We start from the raw sequence: 18,394 nt of genomic DNA, 5'->3' as shown, positions 1-18,394 counted from the left end.
CTAACACTAGGCTCTGGGGGTATCTCTGGGGGGCCCATCACAGGAGTAGAAGACAGAGGTAAAAAGGGGTAATGAGCATCTCTGCTTCACCTACTTTGCTTTTTGTGAGGTGACCAACCTTGTCAAGTAACAAATCATTGTTATCTCTGATTCTCATTTTGAAACTGACTTATTTAAAAATGCCTTTTCTGCCATCCTTCACAGTGCTGCTAGCTTGAGCTTTAATTGAGCTTTGACCACAAAAATTTTGTCCCTACAGAAGTGAAAAACCTCTCTGTAGTACTTTCATGTCACCTGTTCCTGCTTCCAAAGTCCATATACTTTCCTATCTAAGTTCTAGAAAAAGATCCCTGCTGAGACAAGACAGGCTTCTGCCTTGGTTGGTTTTTTATGCCTTGGATCTTTCCAGTGCTTGCTCCCGCACTGGGAAGAGATGGCTCTTAAAAAACGACTAGCATTCCTGAACCTCAATATCTTTGAAAACAGATTCCCCTGATATTAAATAGCTCCTTCAGCAGTGCAAAGTCTGCTCTCCCCGTATTCAAAGTCAAAGTTTTGCTGGTAATTTTTCTCCTACCATCAGCAATTTGAAACTTGGGTGTATGTGTGCATTATTATAATGATAAATTATTATATCATTATAATAATTATTAAAAAGCTGTTCTAGAAGAAATATTAAACTGGAATATTTGTCTCAAAGTAAAAATGTTCTTTAAAGGTATTATCGAAAGACATTATACCCCATTATTACTGTTGCACTAGACATATCTGTCACATTAGAGGCATTATCCTTATGGTGGCAAAACTTAAACTGAGGATATCTAGAATTCAGTCTGCAAGACAAAGATGTACTGGACTAATTAAGAGCTTTCCCAGTCCATAGACTGAGAGCCTGACAAGCTTAAGGCAATTATGAGTATAAATATAATAAAGATAATAAAAGATAATAAATCAAAGAGTAAAGTTTGGTTCTTTCTAAACCAGTAGCAGCTTCTTTCTTACAAAGGAAATGACCCATTACAATCCTGCATCAATAACAACTATGCATAATAAAAGGATAACCAGATTCTCATATTTTACATCATATAAACTGATATATATGTGATATGGTAGAACAGTAAATGGTTCATTAAGTACAACATTTACTTCTTATTAAAACTGGAATGCTCCTTCTGCCTGTTCTGAGCTCACTGAAACCTGTCTCCAAATGGCAGGTCACTGGAACCTCCCTCTCTTAGGGAACAGTAAATAATTTATAATTGTGAATAAAGTCGTATATATAGTCTTACATGGCATGCATATGTGTGCATGATTTCAAGTCAAGGAAGCAAGACAAAATTCAGGTGAACTATAGTTAAAAATTTTAAAAAATCTAGTGGAGTTCAGAAGTCAAGTCAAACTGTCACTGAGCTGACATCAAGATGACAAAGTTCTCGTATTTTCTAGTAAACATAACCCTAGTATCAGAAAGCAAAATGTGTTACTTTGAAGAAAATTATCCTGAAATCAGCTTAGAGTGTCTGTTGAAGGACAGACACCAAAACAATCAACACCGTTTTGGTTTTGTTGCTTCATTTCAATTTTAAATTTTAAAAAGGTGTACAATAAGCTATTATATTGTTCTTCTCAGGAAAATTTGATCAAAAATTATTCTGAGTTCTTACTGCAACTCTTAACAGAAACAAAAGAAGAATAAAGCTCCAGGTAGTGAAGTACGGAATGTAGTTAAAATAAACTTGATTTTTTGGCTTTGTATCTTTTTTGGCTCTGTATTTAGCAGCATAAATTCTATTCCAAACAGTCCGGACACTTAAAACATTATGCATTTTATCCTCTCTGACTCATTATGTGACCAATATTCTGTAAAAAAATAATAAATATTTTGCAAAGATAAGTGGTATTTTGCACTGCATGGTATTCCCCAAAATATCCACATATACAGAAAAAAAAGTCTTTGGATAATTTGAATATCCTCCATAACTCTATCCTCCATGCCATAGCTATCAAATATGCATATTTGCTTCTTACAGAATTAAAATAGTAGGAGATTGGCCTGATACATTGGTTAAGCAGAGATCATCTATGGATAACAATACCCACATACTCTGTGGTGTGTGTGCTCCAAGTCAGCTGTACAACTACACAGTCATGACTTGTGCTATGGTTCTTTCTGCATCAGATGATTGAAGCCTTCAAATAAAAGGTTATATACAATTTTCAGTAGCTGATGTGACACAATATACTTACCAGGGAAACAAAACCACCTGCAGAGAAATGAAGCACCGGCAATGTTAAAATTCTCATGTATGTTATCTCAGGTATACAACAAGGGGAGATTTGATCCAACACAAACCTGCACTGCTCCTGACAGAGGTCTTAAAATTTATATCACTCTTATTTAACAGATAGTATGAGTTGGAAAGGTAATTATTAACTTTTTTTTTCCCATTAACCAGATCTTGTTAAAAGATGGTGTTATAAATATTCACATAGTCTGGAACAGTTTTGTTTGCTTAGAGAAATTGGTTACATTGTTAACCTTAACACTGTGTTTCTGTCCATAACTTTTCATCCAATTTAACATTTCACACTGAAGAGCTGTTATTTTGGGATTTGTTTCATGCTTTTTCTGGCTGCTGTATTGTACAATCTTCAACTGCCTCCAGATGTTATTCAAACAGGATTCTAAGATGTTTTTATAGATATCCTTTGCCTTGGACAAATAACCTGTCAGTAAAGCAAAAAAAGAAGCAATTGCAGCAACAAAAGATAACTGTCAAGCATTGCGTTTAATTTGCACATGATTTAAAAATCTACATGAAGGTTATTCATCACAAAAGCAGATGAAAATTTAATGTCTTGCCAAAATGGAGGGATACTATTACCAGTAATCAGGTATGTGAATGGGTTTTGTAAAACTGCTATACTCTCTGTAGTACCTGCCATATGACTTCAGGTATTCAACATGACATTCCATGGCTGCAGAAGCAGGCAGCAGCACTGTTTTAGGTAACTAATCTATATAGTTTATACTAAATAACAGCAGTATTTCTGTCATCACTGTCCCAAGCTTCACTTGTCCTGTGTGTTTACCACTCCTCAAACTATCTCAACTAGTTCTCAACTCTGAATGATGCCTTCTGTATATACTGGTGAATAATGATGGGGTTATTTGAAAATGCATACATCTGAGATAACTGTGTGACGAGTTGCACAGCACAGCACAACACAAGAAAAGCCGTAGTGAAGAATACAGGGCCTACTTAGAACCAGGCTCCGTTTTAGTAAGTTTTTCGCAGATTTTTTTATTTGTATGATTTCCTGTGTCAGCTGTTGCTGGGGTTTGGAGATACAGGTGCTTTTTAATTCTGAAATATCATCTAGGAGTGCTTCTGCTATGATAAACAGTGGAGGAGGAACTGCTCATTTGTTTCCCTCCCACCCTCTTACATTGTTTACAGTAATTGTAGGAAATAATTTTATTTAGATTTTATTTATTTACTCATTCTGCATTTTTCTTCCTACTCTTATATTGCTAGAAACATTTAAGGGAATACAAAATAATTTATTTTCTCTACAGTTTCATTTATGGCAGATGTTTTCCATTTTACATCAATTTTAAGGAAACACCATCCATTAAGGAATAATTCAGAGTGAACAAAGTTAGACGCTCTGAACAACCTTTACTCCTATAAAGACAGAGGGAGTCAGACTTTCCTACAGGTATTCATAAATGCTGACTTCAGCTTTCTATGGATTTATTTTGATAGAGGTATCTAATGATTCACAATACACAACTATGAAAATTTGATAAGCTCAGCATTATCATTTCAGGCATCAAACTGGGTTACAATGGATTTTCATATTCCAAATCTGAATAGTGTAGGACCAGAAAAGCTCATAAAAGAGCTTCTGTGTAAGTCCAGTTGTAACTTCAAACTCCATGCCTTATGATACATTAGATAATATTTCATATTTTGCTTTATAGCCCTCACATTTAAGTACCTAATTTCCAAGGAGCCTAAGAATATTTTTAGGTGGGAAGTGTTCCAGACTCACAGAAAATAAATTGTAAATAAAAAGGGACTTGCCATTTTTGTATGTTTCTCAGTTTCACACAGAGATTACAATGAAAATTTGTCATTCTGAGATACAACACATTATATATGTGGAAATTCATAAGAATGTTTCTTTGACAAATTAATGGAATAACATAAACAGAGGTATATTATTCATGAACAGAGCCTATACAGTGATGGCAAAGAATCACAGCTACAAACATGAAGAACAGATTGCAGAATACACACAAAGCATTGTGGTTTTGGGTACCATTATTTATTACCAAAAACAAACCTAATGCTGTGTCCAAGCCACATGACAAGAGCAGATCTCGAACTGTCACCAGCAGGTGTACCAGAGCAGCATGTCTGAACAGCATGATCTCCTTCTCATCTATTTTACCTTTACAAATAGAAGACTGAGGTGTGGTTGTGGTCTGTGTAAAATTTCAGAAATCTCACTGTACGCACACAATCAATTTAAAAGATCCTGGTAAACTCAGGATTTTCTTTAAACACACTGAAACATAGATAATCTCCAAAGCTCAGATCTGGCGGTCTTGGTAAATAGCTCATGATGTAGCATAACTTCTCCCATGCCATCTGACCCAGAGAAAGTGGCACACAGGGAAGTGTTTTTGAGAGGTGTGCAGAGACAGATGGTGTTTGCAGGAGTAGGGGATACCAGTACCCTTGGGAGTGCCATTAAAACCACAGTTTTATTGCTTTTAGTAAGGCAGTCTAAATATACATGGAAACTGGTACATTTCCCATCTTTTGGTCCATCATACAAACCCTGCTTTTCACACTACTATTTCCTCATCTGACTAGTCAGATCACTAAATTTTTTAACAGCACTGTAACTCCATCTACCCTGTTTTCCAAACATTTCAGAACTCTTTCCAAAAACCCAAATTAGTATGGACTTTTTTTTCATTGTCATTTCTATCACAGGCATAGCATTTTGCATCATGCAGGTAGGATGAAATATAGCTATTAAAAGAAAAGAAACAACAAAAGCACACAACAGCTTTTAATTTTAAAATCTAGCAATGAAAAATATTAAGTATTGTTTGCCATAGAGGAAACATTTCTGAAGCATATGTAAAATACTTTAAATGAAATTCAATTAGAATCCTTTTTGTATTGCAATATTGAGGTTAATAAATGTAATGTGGAACAACTACGAGATATTAGTTTGGAACTAAAAGAGGAAATCAATTACTGTAAGTCTATAAGACAAACTGCTAATAGTTTTATCACTAATTTATTCAAGAATCTTGAACCTTGTGTCACCAGTTAAATCTGCATTAGTTTTAAAGAACAAAAAAACCCAGAGATGGTTTTTAAAAGACGTACCTTGTTCAAAATTATCGCACACTACTTTTTCTTGCTGTTTTAAGAAAAACCTTGTATGATCAAATTTAACACTGCCAAAGCTCCAATTTACGGAAGCAAGTACACCCAGACGTGTCAAATCTTTTAGCACAGGAATGGCTGCGTCTTCCAAGAGGCAGTATGCCTGGCACTGGCTTTCTGCATAGCACAAGAAACAAAACATGATAATAAAGTTTGGTTTCATAAACTACTATTGGACAAGAACAGTCCAAACACCCAGAAAACACTAACAACACTGACTTCTTCATGAAAGCTGCAACTTTAATGGAGGGAGAGCTGCTCCCCATGGGGGTTACTGAGTGGTAGAATTAAGCTGATCTTCACAGCAGGCATCCATGCTGTTCCATGCATTTCATAAAGAGACCAAACTCCATGACAAAAAACTAGGATTTTGTATTCCTGTGACTCACACTAAAATTGTACGACTAGTCCATTGTTCTACAGCCTGCTTCTTCATTGCAGACATTTTCAAAATGATAATTTTTGTTTTGACTGCAGAAAAGCTTAATTCCACACACACCCCCCCCCCCCGGTTGCATTAAAGGAGTCTTGCTTCAATATTTATTAGAAAAATGTAATTAAAAAATAAGCTTATGGCTATGATTCCCATCGCTGATAGAAACAGATGAAAATGCTTCTCTACTCTGTCACCGGTTCTGTGAAAGACATTCCCATTAAGCACATGCTTGGAGTAAATGCATTTTCATGGAAAACCAAACTAATCTGTACTAGGCCTGCAACTTCCTAGCACTGTATATGCTTGATTTGAGGCTCCAAAACAGCTTGGATAAATATTTTCTAGGTTATTCTCTACCATTTCTACCGTGTGAGAAAATTGTTGTCAGTGCACGTTTTTTGATACAATTCCTTGCACAACAGCCAAAGTTCACAGGCTAAGGCCCAGCCATGTATCAATCCATAGCACATTTTTACTGTGTTCAAGATACTTCCTATCAAAATGACTACTGATACCTTCCATCTCCAGTTCTGATTTACTCTGTCAGAGAAAGAGGTAAAGAATAATAATTGGAGGGTACTGATTGGCATCGAGAGCTTTCAAGTCCCCTAATTTAGATTAGACATAACTCAAAGTCTGAGTTATTCTTTTTACTTTGCAGGGGATTGGCTTTAGCCTTAAGATGGAATTCTATAGCCTGCTCTCACACCTGTGACAAAATAAATATCCAGCTGTCCTAGTTAGAGCAGCCGGGACCAGTTCATCACTGTATGGGTGTAACCCAAACTGTGTATTCTACACACTCTATGTCATTTCCCGGGAACTGTTAAAAATAGACCATCTGCAGCAGCTGCCCAGAGCACACCTGACCCCTCAGGCTGTAGGCTGCCTGTGAGACAGGAGGACGTTCCTGCCCTCACACGACTGACTGAGGTGTGGTAACTCCCCTCTGGGAGTCATTAGCACCTTCACACCCTGCCTGAGGGGTCATGTCTGCTAATGGGCCATCAAGGATTCCAAAAAGATCTCATGACTGACAATCACCCACTGCGGAACTCCCCACCCTGGGGAAGGTACTGGGCATTCCCACCACTCTCATCAACAGGTTTTCCTTTCCTTTTGGACTCAGGGGGACCAGGTGGGCCAAAGAACACCATTCTGTTCCTACCCCAGGGTGCTGGGTTACATCTGGGTTTTGTAGGTTAAAAGCAGGCTGGAAAAGACCTTCCCTGGTTCTTCGTTCGCGAAGACTGGCCATTCATATAATCGTATTTGTTGTATTATTTTTCTTAAATTGTAACTCTGACTTATAATCTCTTTTGACTTGAGTTCATTTCTCCTGCCAGTTTACCTTTAGAACAGCACACACTTACTTGCAATGATTCCAGTCACAGGGAGCAGAGACTAAGCCTAATTCATGCGTTTATCTAAGCAGTACTATCTAATATAAAATTATATTGCAAAGATGTATAGATCAATGGAATTGTTATATCATCACGTTCAACCCTTAACCCAGCACCACCATATTCACCACTAAACCACAAACCCAAGTGCCACAGTCATAATTCATTTGAATAACTGCAGTTCCAACGCCTGACCACCCTTTCAATGAAGAAATTTTTCCCAAAATCCAACCTAAAGCTAATCTGGCAAAGCTTGAGGCCAATTCCTCGGGTCCTGACACTTGTTACCTGGGAGTCTGACCCCACTGTCATAGGGAAAAAAATTGTATACCTGATGCTTGAATATTGACTGTGATACCATCTTCATTCTCTTGGGTTTTTTCCTCTGTTTTTAAAATCTCACAAGCAGAATCATCCTCTTTGTGAACATGCATATGTTTTTCTTCAGATTGTAGCACTAAATTATTAAACCACAAGTGAATATTTAGACACAAATATCACAAAACCAGCTCAGTGAATAAGAAAACTGTTCAATAAATGACTCTACATGCAAAAAATATAATCAATTTAAATAGTTTCTATGACATACACGTTTTCTCCTCATGAATTCTTTACTGTTTTCATGGGCTTACACAGTATGGGAAAAACATTGAGACACAAAAGGAGATTAGGTCCTGTCTGCCTTCACAGCCCAAGAAGTCAGGCATTACAGGACACTCTTCCTTAGGGTAGAAAAACAGCACTGGGAAAAATAAGTTGCTGGCCCTACAGCTCTATAATACAGATTCATAAGAAAGATCATATGCCTTCTATATGGACGAAAAACACATATGAGGGGAAAGACACTACTGAGGAGGTGATACTACAAAAAATACCTCAGTGAGGGGGAGTAGAAAAGATTAGATACTGTAAGCCATCCAGAAGAAACATGGAAGATGTAAATGAGAAGAGAAAAAAAGAAAGGAGAAAACAATTTTTCTACCATCTTCTACCTATCTTTTGCAACTTGTTAGTATTTCTAAGTGGCCTTCCCCTCTTTCTGACTAATACTGATGCATGAGATACAACTTCTGCCCACAAAGCTCCTTCTGACAGTTCTATCCCTTTATTTCCAAGAGGGGTTCTTATTGAATAGTTCTCTCCTAAACATTGCTGATTTTTTTCTATTTTTTGAATGTTAATTTCCTCAGAAAACAAACTGATCATACAGAAACAAAAGGAAAAGAAAAAATGAATTTTTATGGTAGGTAACTTAGAACAACCTTTCTGATTTTGAAAAGCTATAGGGGGTTCAAAACTGAGTCACTAAACTGTTTCTACTAATTTCCTCCTCTATATTTTCTAAAGTAAATATGAAACACAGCGATATCTTTAAAAAATAAGCCAGTCAACAAAGAGCCCTACAAGAAGTGCTGGCACTTCTATTTTTGAGTTAGATTTAGAATGACCCTTAATAAAAGCTTTTCATTATTACAAAATTATGCAATAATTTATATAATTTCTATATCAATGTGGTAAAACCCACACATTTTAATGAGTTCTCTATATATCAGAAATAACAGCCACACTGAGGTCATACCTGTACATGTTCCAGTCCTCATTTAACCTACTTAAACTTCCACAAGCCTATTCCTGAATGTAACATAGTTTGTCTTTCAGTGCATTTGTATCCCTCGTTAGGCAGTGCAGTTCTAATCTTAGTTCACTAGATGGTAGCATAAAACTTCAGTTCCGGTACTTTGTTCTCCTACTATTAAAATCTGGCTTATTGCTTTCTGAGGCTTTGAAATGTTTTATGCATCTCTACCAATGTCAGTAGCAGATGACTTTTCCCAAGAAATAATTTCCTCCACAAGCTTTAAATTAAATAAATATCCCAGCTCTATTCTATAGGAATTACTGCTGAAAACTTTTATGTAACAATAATTTTTTATTATTTTTTTTTATGCTGGGACATACAACTAAAGCACAGATAAAAGTTCTTGTTAAAATTCTGCCATACAAGCCCAAAAAACCTTGAAAAATATTATTTTTAAAAATATAATTTTATCCTGAAAATGGAATATGGAAATATGTTTCTGCTGACTGCTATTTCATGACACAGACATTTCTCTTTAAAAACAAATCAGGAAATTCTTCCACTTCTTTTCTTTCACTGCTCTTTTGCATTTCTGCAATGCTGAACACATAGCCTGAGATTGTTTCCTAAGCATGGTCATCAACAAGAACAGGGCTATCAACAACGTGCTGTTTTCCCTAATGCCTGTTCTGCTTCATTGTTTGATGGGGTTTGCACCAAGGTAACTGGCTCAAATGAACAACTCTGGTTCCTTGTCCAGGTTATGTTGGTTCTATAAAAGTAAGGGTACTGATTTACTACTTGGTAATCACAAGGCATTTGATAACTCTTTCTTCTCCAGAGAGGTTCAGTGATCTGATTCAGAACATATGGACAGAGAAGATCTTCAGAAGTACCTTTGAGAGTTACTTTTGGAATAAATGCATATGTTTATTTTATGAAATACCACTTCCACCACTTAGAAGAAAAATCAGCTTCAATCAAGACCATAAAAATGTCACCATTTACTTCAAAGGATACATCTACTAGGATGAACTTGCAACTACTGTAAGCGGTAAAACAGCAAAGAATTAAATCTGGAAAAAATGGCAGCATAAACTGGTTCTTATACCTTTTCCAGGTCTATCTACATAATTTTTTTCCTCTCTTTGTCTCAGTGTATGTTTGGATCTCATCATGATAAAGTTGTTCAGATCAGAATCATCGTTGTCCCATTTTGTAGCCAGTGCAAGTGATCCAGGCTTTTCACTACAGCATGAGCTGTCTACGTTAGAGGATACACCTTTACAGCTGACTGATTCAGATGATTTGGGAGTTTTCTTTTCTTGGTTTAAGAAACAAATTGCCTCTTCTGCCTTAATCTTCCTGTTGATTCCTCCAGTAAGCTCTCCCCCAGATGTATTTGTGCTGTGAATTTTGGGAGATGATGCAGCACTCATAGGCAGACCAAAGTACTGCCTTTGAGTCTGCAGTGACAAGTCAGGATTTACTACTTTGTCCACCTGATGTCTTTCAGCAGGAAGCAGCTCTTGGTTTGTCACAGAATTTTCTTCAAGCCATTCTGAAAAATAAAATTTAATTTATTCGCTGCAATACAGACTTTTTTGTTTTCTCTCTCCTGATTGGAGTTAACAACTTAGGATGGATTATAGAAAAATAATTTTTAAAATTTCTTCTTTCTGCCTTCTCATATCATTAAAGTCCACTTTCAGAAAACTTCCACTGACTAGTGCTAAGCAATAAAGCACAATATTGAGACACAGAAGGTCATGCTATTGTTTGAAGAAGTCTTCACCATAGTATTTACTGATGTTAGATTTCTAGGAACCGGAATGCAGTACATTTCATTAGGAAGAAAAGTTATCAGACTTTTTTTTTTTTTTTTTTTTTTTAAGAGGGAAAAAAAGAAGTAATGAATGCAATCTGTTCCCTCTAAAGATATGCTTCAATAGAACTACAAGGTTTTGCATTGTGGGTGCACATTGATCTTCAGCACAGTAGCTAAACACTTATATGTAAAAAGCAGTTAATTGGAACTGTTCTTTCACGAGTAGTGTCTATTTGTTTCACAATATATTATGCTACTGCTAATCCTTGGAGTTCTACAACCACATTCGGTGCCTTGCAGTCCAGCCATACTTATATAACAAAATCCAAATAACATTTTGCATTTTTTGATGAAGTTTGATTATAAGTATGCAAAATGGTCCATGAGAAATTCTGAAGTTTTGAGCTGTTCAAATTTGAAACCACTGTCAGCACAAAAACTCTGTAGCATCACAAAATAAATAGTTTTCACTGTAACACACACTGACTTCTGCAGACAGGACTATGTGAATATCTGCTTTATTAAAATATTCCAATGCAAAACTACTATTTGTTAAAAATTTCCCTGTCTGAACCTATTCTATTGAAAATAGTATGGCTGGTGGAGGCTACTCTTCACCTGCATGGTAATAACTTAACTTTATGTACTTAAACACTTTTGCTCCCACAATTTGTTCTAAGTTTGTGAAAGTACACCTTAACTGCAGTAGTGTTGTTACTTCATTTAGTTGTAAAACACTTTATTCTTAAAAAAAAGAAATATTTATTTTTCTTTGTTCTTGGAGATATGTGACTATCACTGCCTGATTCTCTGTTTGGGCATCTATCTTTGCTTTTCTAGCATTTTTTTTTTTTAAAAGAAGGTACTTACTTTCCAGCTGATATGATGTAAATCGTGTGAATTTTTCTATTTCTGTAGGAATCAAACTGTTTGCATTACTGTCATCCATATGTAATTGCTCCAAAATTTCTGTGGCTGCTAGATTTAAACCCAAATGAAGCCACCAGCCCTTCTCTAGTGAGCTAAGCATTGGTGCTTCTATCTCAACAGGTAGCATTTCCTGCAGTTCTGTCAGTGAATGATGCTGAGGCACAAGGTTAACAGCTTGATGCTCTAAAAACCCAGAAACAACATACAATATTAATAATCTAGAAACATGAAAAAGACTGGAAGTTTGTAAATAAAATCTCCCATGTATTGTGACCTACTATATATATCCATATATCCATGGTTTATACTTCCATTTGTAACTCAGTGCCCAGGAACAGATTTAAGAGCAAAGAAGTTGACAGTATCAGAGCAAGTGTACTTTTCACTTACTGAGTCTGTGAGCGAGATCAGGTGGGGGTTTAAATTTTTTTCAGATCTAATAATGTGTAGCTGCATTACTAAAGTGACAAATTATCTTGTTCATTATGTATAGGCTAACCTATCATGCTTACAAAGACTTAGCATAATCCTTACCTGAAAAAAAGCTAACTGAAGTACTAAGGAGCATATTGGACATTTTTTCAACTGCAAATCAATGCACAAATTAATTGGACAACATAATAAGTCAATATACATAACTTAATCCTGAGACTTGTAAAATGAAAGCAAATAAAATGAAATGAAAGAATAATGGTAATGCACATTCCGATCCTGTCATAAATACCCCACAGCTTATTTTGCGTCTGTGTATTTTTCTTCCTAACACAAACTCTGCTCTTGTGAATTTATTACATTATTTTCCAATAACTGTACTCTTCCATTGATTAATAATTTTTTTAAACATTATGTAAGGGAAAATAGTACAGAGGAAAGACTTCAACAGATTAACAAATTTTTAAAAAATTCTTACTATAGTTATTGTATATAATTAGCAGTAATGAGCTGAACACTGTCATAATAAAATAAAACTCTTATTTCACTCAAACTACCTCCACTGAAGGGTACATGACACACCGATTTCTATGTTGCCATACTGTAACTTTTTATACGCACTAAAAGAATCAGATAATCCAAACTTTGGAGGCTTACATTAATTGGATAATTTTCAATGGCTCTAACAAAATGTGCTCCGTAATATAACATTACCTTTTCTGCTGTATTTCTCTGTATACATGGAACTTGTAACATCAATTAGAAATCCTTACCGACAAGCAAAAGAGAGCTCATATTATCCCGATACTTCTCTGACTGCCATACCAAAGATTCTAAGTATTCCCTAGAGGGCCCTGTAACCAAAATACTAAGGAGAACATAAAAAAAAGACTTGCAGTTACGAAGTTTAACAGCATTATCCGTTGAGTTTTGTTTTATATAAAACTACCTTTTAAAGATCTACTTTGTGTTTAAATTTTCAGTAATTTATCCATTCTCCCATTCATTAAAATTTTTGTTCTTATCCATATAGAGGAAACAGGAAAGAGTGAGAGGACCCATCAAGGCTGGTTCATGAACTAAAGTGGCACAGAGTGAGAAATCTGCCTAGACTCTGGTTCCCTCCCCAAGGGAATATTTAAATTCTTTGTGCATATGCAAGAAAGATAGCAAGGTAAAAAATCCTAGTCTCAAAAACAAGATGAGAAGGAAAAAATGAAGCAGTCCTAATGCTAAGGCAGCATGAAAAGGCCCAAACCCCATTACTGGAGGATATCCCCAAAACATGGACAATACTTCCTTCCTGTATCTCTTCTGGAGATTTTGTAGGTGATGCTTGTGCAATGTATGTATTTTCCTTATTTATAAATGTATACATACACACACATACATGTTTGCTAAATAAATAAATAAATATTTACTGTTGCCTACTTCAAAAAGGAGACTGCATTTTCAGGGTATTAAATCCCCCCAGAGAAAGAGGTCTACAGAGGCCACTGTCATTCCCTTTTTCAAGCTCCCCTGGAAAGCCACAGATACGGCCCATGCACTTGGTCACTCTTACACAAAACACAGTCTATATGCACATCAAACAATATTAAGTATTGATTCATAATAAAGTTATTTTTTTAATAATTTTGAGGATTTATGATTTAGAGGATTTATGACAGAATTTGTCACTACCAAAGTTTCATTACCTGTTACCAGAGAGAGGAAGAAGTTCTTCCTGAAGTCCTCTGCACAGAAAATTAAACCATGAACTTTGTTGTCTGCATGGAGGAGTTAAAGGTATTTCCATTTCGTCTTTCAAATATGGAATATATTCAGCTAGAAATTATATAATGCCCCAGCCAAAACAAAAATAAAAAATCAAAATCACAAAGCTACCTTTGAATGAAATACACATGCTTGCAAATTTTATACTAGTGAAATTTTGGATTAAACTACAAAATATTTTCATAGGACAATTCCTGTTTAAGATATATGCCCCAAAAAACTTCACATCCAATTTCCAAACAGTTTGGGGATAACAATGTGTAGATTACATTTCTTTCATGTAATTCTGGCTGCATACTCTTCCCATGTAAGATGATTTTTATAATTAAATCATCAAGCACCATAGCTGAGGTTTTGATATTAAGCATGGTTGCCTGTTGGCCTTCTTAGATGCTTCCCCATAAATGAAGTTAATTATATGGGAGAGAGACTTCAGATAATGTTATGGTGGCTGTAAGATATAGATGAATGGACTCAGGAACTTCAGAAACAGTCAGGATTTTAAAGACAAAATTACTTTTCAAGCAGAATTAGAAATTTCTAGGGATGACCACTGAACTGAATTGCCACACCAGTTTTTTTTAAAGCAGTACGTAAACAAATGTTAAAAGTTCAAAAGTTCTCAAATCACTTTTAACTTTTTTTTTTTTTTTTTTTTTTTGGCAAATGTATCACATGTGGACATATTAATGGATTATTGCTTTTTATTCAAATCAAATTAGGAATTTGCAACTTCATTGATTTTGGTGTCAATTCGTAAAAATTTGTGGTTTACATGATTGCCCTGGAATTTTTCTTTCTGGCATTCTTCTAACCAGAAAGCAGAGGTAACAAAAAACACAGTTGTTCTACATTCTGTGAAAACTGTCAGAAAAATTTAAAGTAAACAAGTGCCTCTGTAAGGGAAAACACTTATAACAGATTCCCTATTCATTCTAACAGGCAGCAAGTAGATGCAATCCTCATACACACATTGTTTGGCCAGTGGGCACACAGCAGGCTATGAATCAGTCACCTGTCCAGCTGCTTACAGCTGGATTTTATGGCAGGAAGGGTAAGGGACAATGCTAGAAAGCCAGAGAACACACATATACCAGAGAAGCAGAAAAAAAAGGTAAGAAAGAAAAGTGGATACAAAAGAAAACAACATACTTCCAATCAGTAAAACTTCTTTCCCACTTGGAAGAGAAAAAAACTCCATGAACTTCAGCTGTGAACTTCAGCTCACAAACTGTTTTTTTGGGGATAAACAATTTTAGCACATTACTTTGAACAGGATAGGAGCTGATCTCAGCACAGAGAAAATACCTGCCATATCTAAAAAGAACAATTCTTTCTCTTTCAGCAATACTATTCATATTCATTCTTGTCTAGTTATTTTTGCCTTTAAGACTGGAATATTTTCATCAGCTACATTAGGTAAACTCTTCTTACACTCAGAGTAACACTGACAACTTAGTGAACTCTCTTGTCTCTTAGCCCCTTTATCTTGTGGCTGAGAGAAAGGCAAACAATGAAAGGTTTACAGAAAATGCCATTATATTATGACTTCTCTGAGTTCAAGCTAACATATTTCACTTCTGGTAACTCACAAAAGCAAAATCAATTAGAACAAGAAGAAGACTGCCAGGTATCTCAGCTGAAATTTGACACCAAATACAGAAACTTCCATTAGCAAGCAGTGTCTTAGCAGTGCATGTGCAGGTTTGTAGGTCTCTATCCTATAAATCTGAGTCTATCCTGAAAAAAAGAAAAAGAAGATGGAAGCTGACTGGGCCCTAACAGTTGAATTTTGCCTGATTTAATGACAGAGCTAAGACACCAATCTGGTGGTAAAGACTAATGCAGTCACTTTCTTAAAAAAACAATTCAAGATGATTTGACTTCTTACATCAGCTCCAGAAGAATAGACAATATCCTAGAGTAGATCAAAGTCAACTTGTCACTACTGCGTACAGGAGGAGGGTCTCAAAATGCTCAGACCTACTACACTTAAGCTCCTCCTATTTAGCCTTAGAAGTAAAGGGCAGTCAGACAGCTCACTTGACACAGATTAGTTTATCATGCTAGGCAATAATCTCCAGATGGAAAGTAAGTTTTACTTTGTCTTGGTGGAACAACACATGGTGGGTTTGCACTGAGCTTTTATACCAGACACTTTGAACAGATATGATTGCTCCAATCAAAATTTCACTACAATATAGTGTCAGGAGCATGATCCTATTAGCCTGCAGAGGACAACTCTCAGTTCAATTTAAAACACACTGAAACTAACACAATAAGGGGGGTCTTGATCTGGAGAAAATACAAGATTTTTCAAGGATTTTGGTAACTGCTGGATGGAAAACTATCAAGTGAACATGCACTGGTGGATGATACTGCTGCCACCTGTGGCAATAATGGATAGACTTTTTCCAAGATAGGATATACATCAGGTCAAGAGGTACATATGCATTCAAGTATTGCCACTCTGCTCAGATCACATCCATTTGTAAATGTCACTCTTTGCACTGGTTCTTCTGCATTAAATTAAAGGTGAAAAATGCCACCAGCATAGCCATTTTTCTGCCTCACTTCACCAGCCAACATTTAGCTGGGAACACAGTTGGGCTGGCAAAGAATATACATTATTTTCAAGAGTTACACTTGGAACCTGAAGAAATTTTATGTAGGGTTGGATAATTAGGTTGCACAGTCATACACCAAACCTGCCCAGCATTGGTATGCACTGTAAACACCACAACTTGAGTTTTCAAGCTATTAAAGGTGGACACAAACAAAGGATTTCCAAATGCCAGTGCAGGAGAATCAAGGATTCAATGCACACATTAGCAAATATTCAACACTTTCAGTTTATTTCTGTGGAAAACAGCTCTGCTGACTATGTGACAATTTCTTGATCACACACCATTACAGAACCATTTGCAAAACAGAATTTTTGCACTGGAGCTTTGAATCTCTAGAAGTTATTAACTCAGCACTTTTGCCTGGATTGTTCTCCATCACCCTATTTTGAAAGCATTTATATTAGACTTCAACAAACTTTATGCTGAGCTCTTTGACTCCATGAATTGATGTTAATCCATCTATCTTAAATTTCACCCTCCCTCTCTGGCTAGATAAGTTGCTAGATAAAAAAGATCCAAAAAGCCCATCAAATGCAAAATTTATAGACATCACTTGCAGCCAAAAGCAACATGAGGGAACTGTAAAGTTGGTTGTGTTTAGACTATAAAGCTCTAGAAAGCAGTATGGCACTTCTTCCTCCTTATGATGCAGGTAAAAAATAGTAGATTACACAAAGAGAACGTTCTTATCTGTACAGTGCATGTCCTCCCACGAACAGAATATAGGAACAATTGCTTAAAGAATTTATTTTAAATATCACCCTTTGATTTATACAGATCTTCCTACCTGACTCACAGAATTCCAGCATACTTGTGCTATTACTGGAGCAAACTTCTTGTGGAATGGGACAGTACTTGGAAATTTCTACTTGGTGTGCAATTTCTGCTTTGAGATCTGAAAACAGATTTTTAAATGTGCCATAAATTAACCATTTATTACATTTTCCTGTCAGAGTATTTTTTGCTTTCAATCTGTTTATTGAACCTCTATGATATATTGTTATGAAAAATCACAGTCATGCTTAGTAGCCCCAAATGCTGTAGCTGACAAGAGCAGTGCTCAGTCTTGTCCCTTAAGTGACAGAAAACCCCCACAATCTAGTATAATCACTATCTGAATTATTCCAAGATCTTATGACTACAGTGATTTCCAGAACAATTAAGTAGCCTAAATATAGTTTACTGGGAGTTTATGTATGTAGATTCTTTTGCTACTAGCAAAGAATGAAAAACCCCAGTAGGCTGACATTTATGTACAAACTCCTCAAATCTCTGCAGCAGAGGTTGGGTCATTCCAGCTCAGAACATGGCAGGTACTACATGTATCAGAAGAACACAAATCAAACTGCCTTAGCCAAATATATACTTTTAAAAGTTTTGATCCTATCATCAACAAGAGACTGCATTGTTTCAAACTGGTGCCCTATCAGACAGAATTCAGCACACACTCTCCACATTCAGAAGCATGAATCTTCCTTCTTTGAGCTGCTTCCTGCCAACCAAAAAAGTGCAAAAAAAATATTTTAAATTAAAAAAAAAAAACCAACCCAACCAAAAAAAACTCAGGCAATGCCTTTTTCTTTTAACTACACAAAATACTGTCATACAAATCAATCCATTAGCCAATAACTGTCATTAAAGTTCTATTCATCCATCACATAAAAGCATTTAGAAACTTTTCTAAAATTTTTTTAAAGAAATGACTACTGTCATTTACAGTATTCCTGTTATCCATGGAAATGTTTAACCTTTTTGTCCTCAGAAATCTGCTTTTGTGTTTGCAATTACAGTGCAACAAAAGCATTTTTTACAGTATGACTGTACTGCATATAATACTCTTAGGGATGTCTCTGAAAGTAAATTTAAAAACAGATAGGAAAAATTAAGACTAAATTATTATATTCAT

At 35.8% G+C, this 18,394-nt stretch overlaps 1 protein-coding gene across 11 annotated transcripts in view; it reads right to left on the bottom strand.

The window, feature by feature from the left end:
• The window catches only part of SHOC1 (shortage in chiasmata 1), a 47,522-nt gene that overhangs the window by 16,005 nt on the left and 13,123 nt on the right, over positions 1 to 18,394 (bottom strand). For 6 of the 11 annotated variants that reach the window (XR_003574128.1, XM_027909926.1, XM_027909498.1 and 3 more), the window contains exons 8-16: positions 17,276 to 17,383; positions 13,783 to 13,912; positions 12,859 to 12,953; positions 11,594 to 11,836; positions 10,007 to 10,456; positions 7,648 to 7,773; positions 5,418 to 5,594; positions 4,354 to 4,461; positions 2,540 to 2,727 (exon numbers count right to left, since the gene is read on the bottom strand). Coding sequence is in view for 10 of the 11 variants with exons in the window: in XM_027909926.1 (XP_027765727.1) it covers positions 2,540 to 2,727; positions 4,354 to 4,461; positions 5,418 to 5,594; positions 7,648 to 7,773; positions 10,007 to 10,456; positions 11,594 to 11,836; positions 12,859 to 12,953; positions 13,783 to 13,912; positions 17,276 to 17,383 (1,625 nt within the window). In the remaining variant the exon portion in view is untranslated. The remainder of the gene's footprint in view (positions 1 to 2,539; positions 2,728 to 4,353; positions 4,462 to 5,417; positions 5,595 to 7,647; positions 7,774 to 10,006; positions 10,457 to 11,593; positions 11,837 to 12,858; positions 12,954 to 13,782; positions 13,913 to 17,275; positions 17,384 to 18,394) is intronic. The other 5 variants (XM_027909363.1, XM_027909567.1, XM_027909637.1 and 2 more) reach the window with 5 other exon arrangements.

The sequence above is a fragment of the Empidonax traillii genome, unplaced genomic scaffold (assembly GCF_003031625.1).
Source record: "Empidonax traillii isolate 1590-97213 ecotype Southwest subspecies unplaced genomic scaffold, ASM303162v1 scaffold3:size4013460, whole genome shotgun sequence".
NCBI lineage: Eukaryota > Metazoa > Chordata > Aves > Passeriformes > Tyrannidae > Empidonax > Empidonax traillii.
Note: the sequence above shows the minus strand (reverse complement) of the source record. Positions and strands in the feature narration are given on the sequence as shown.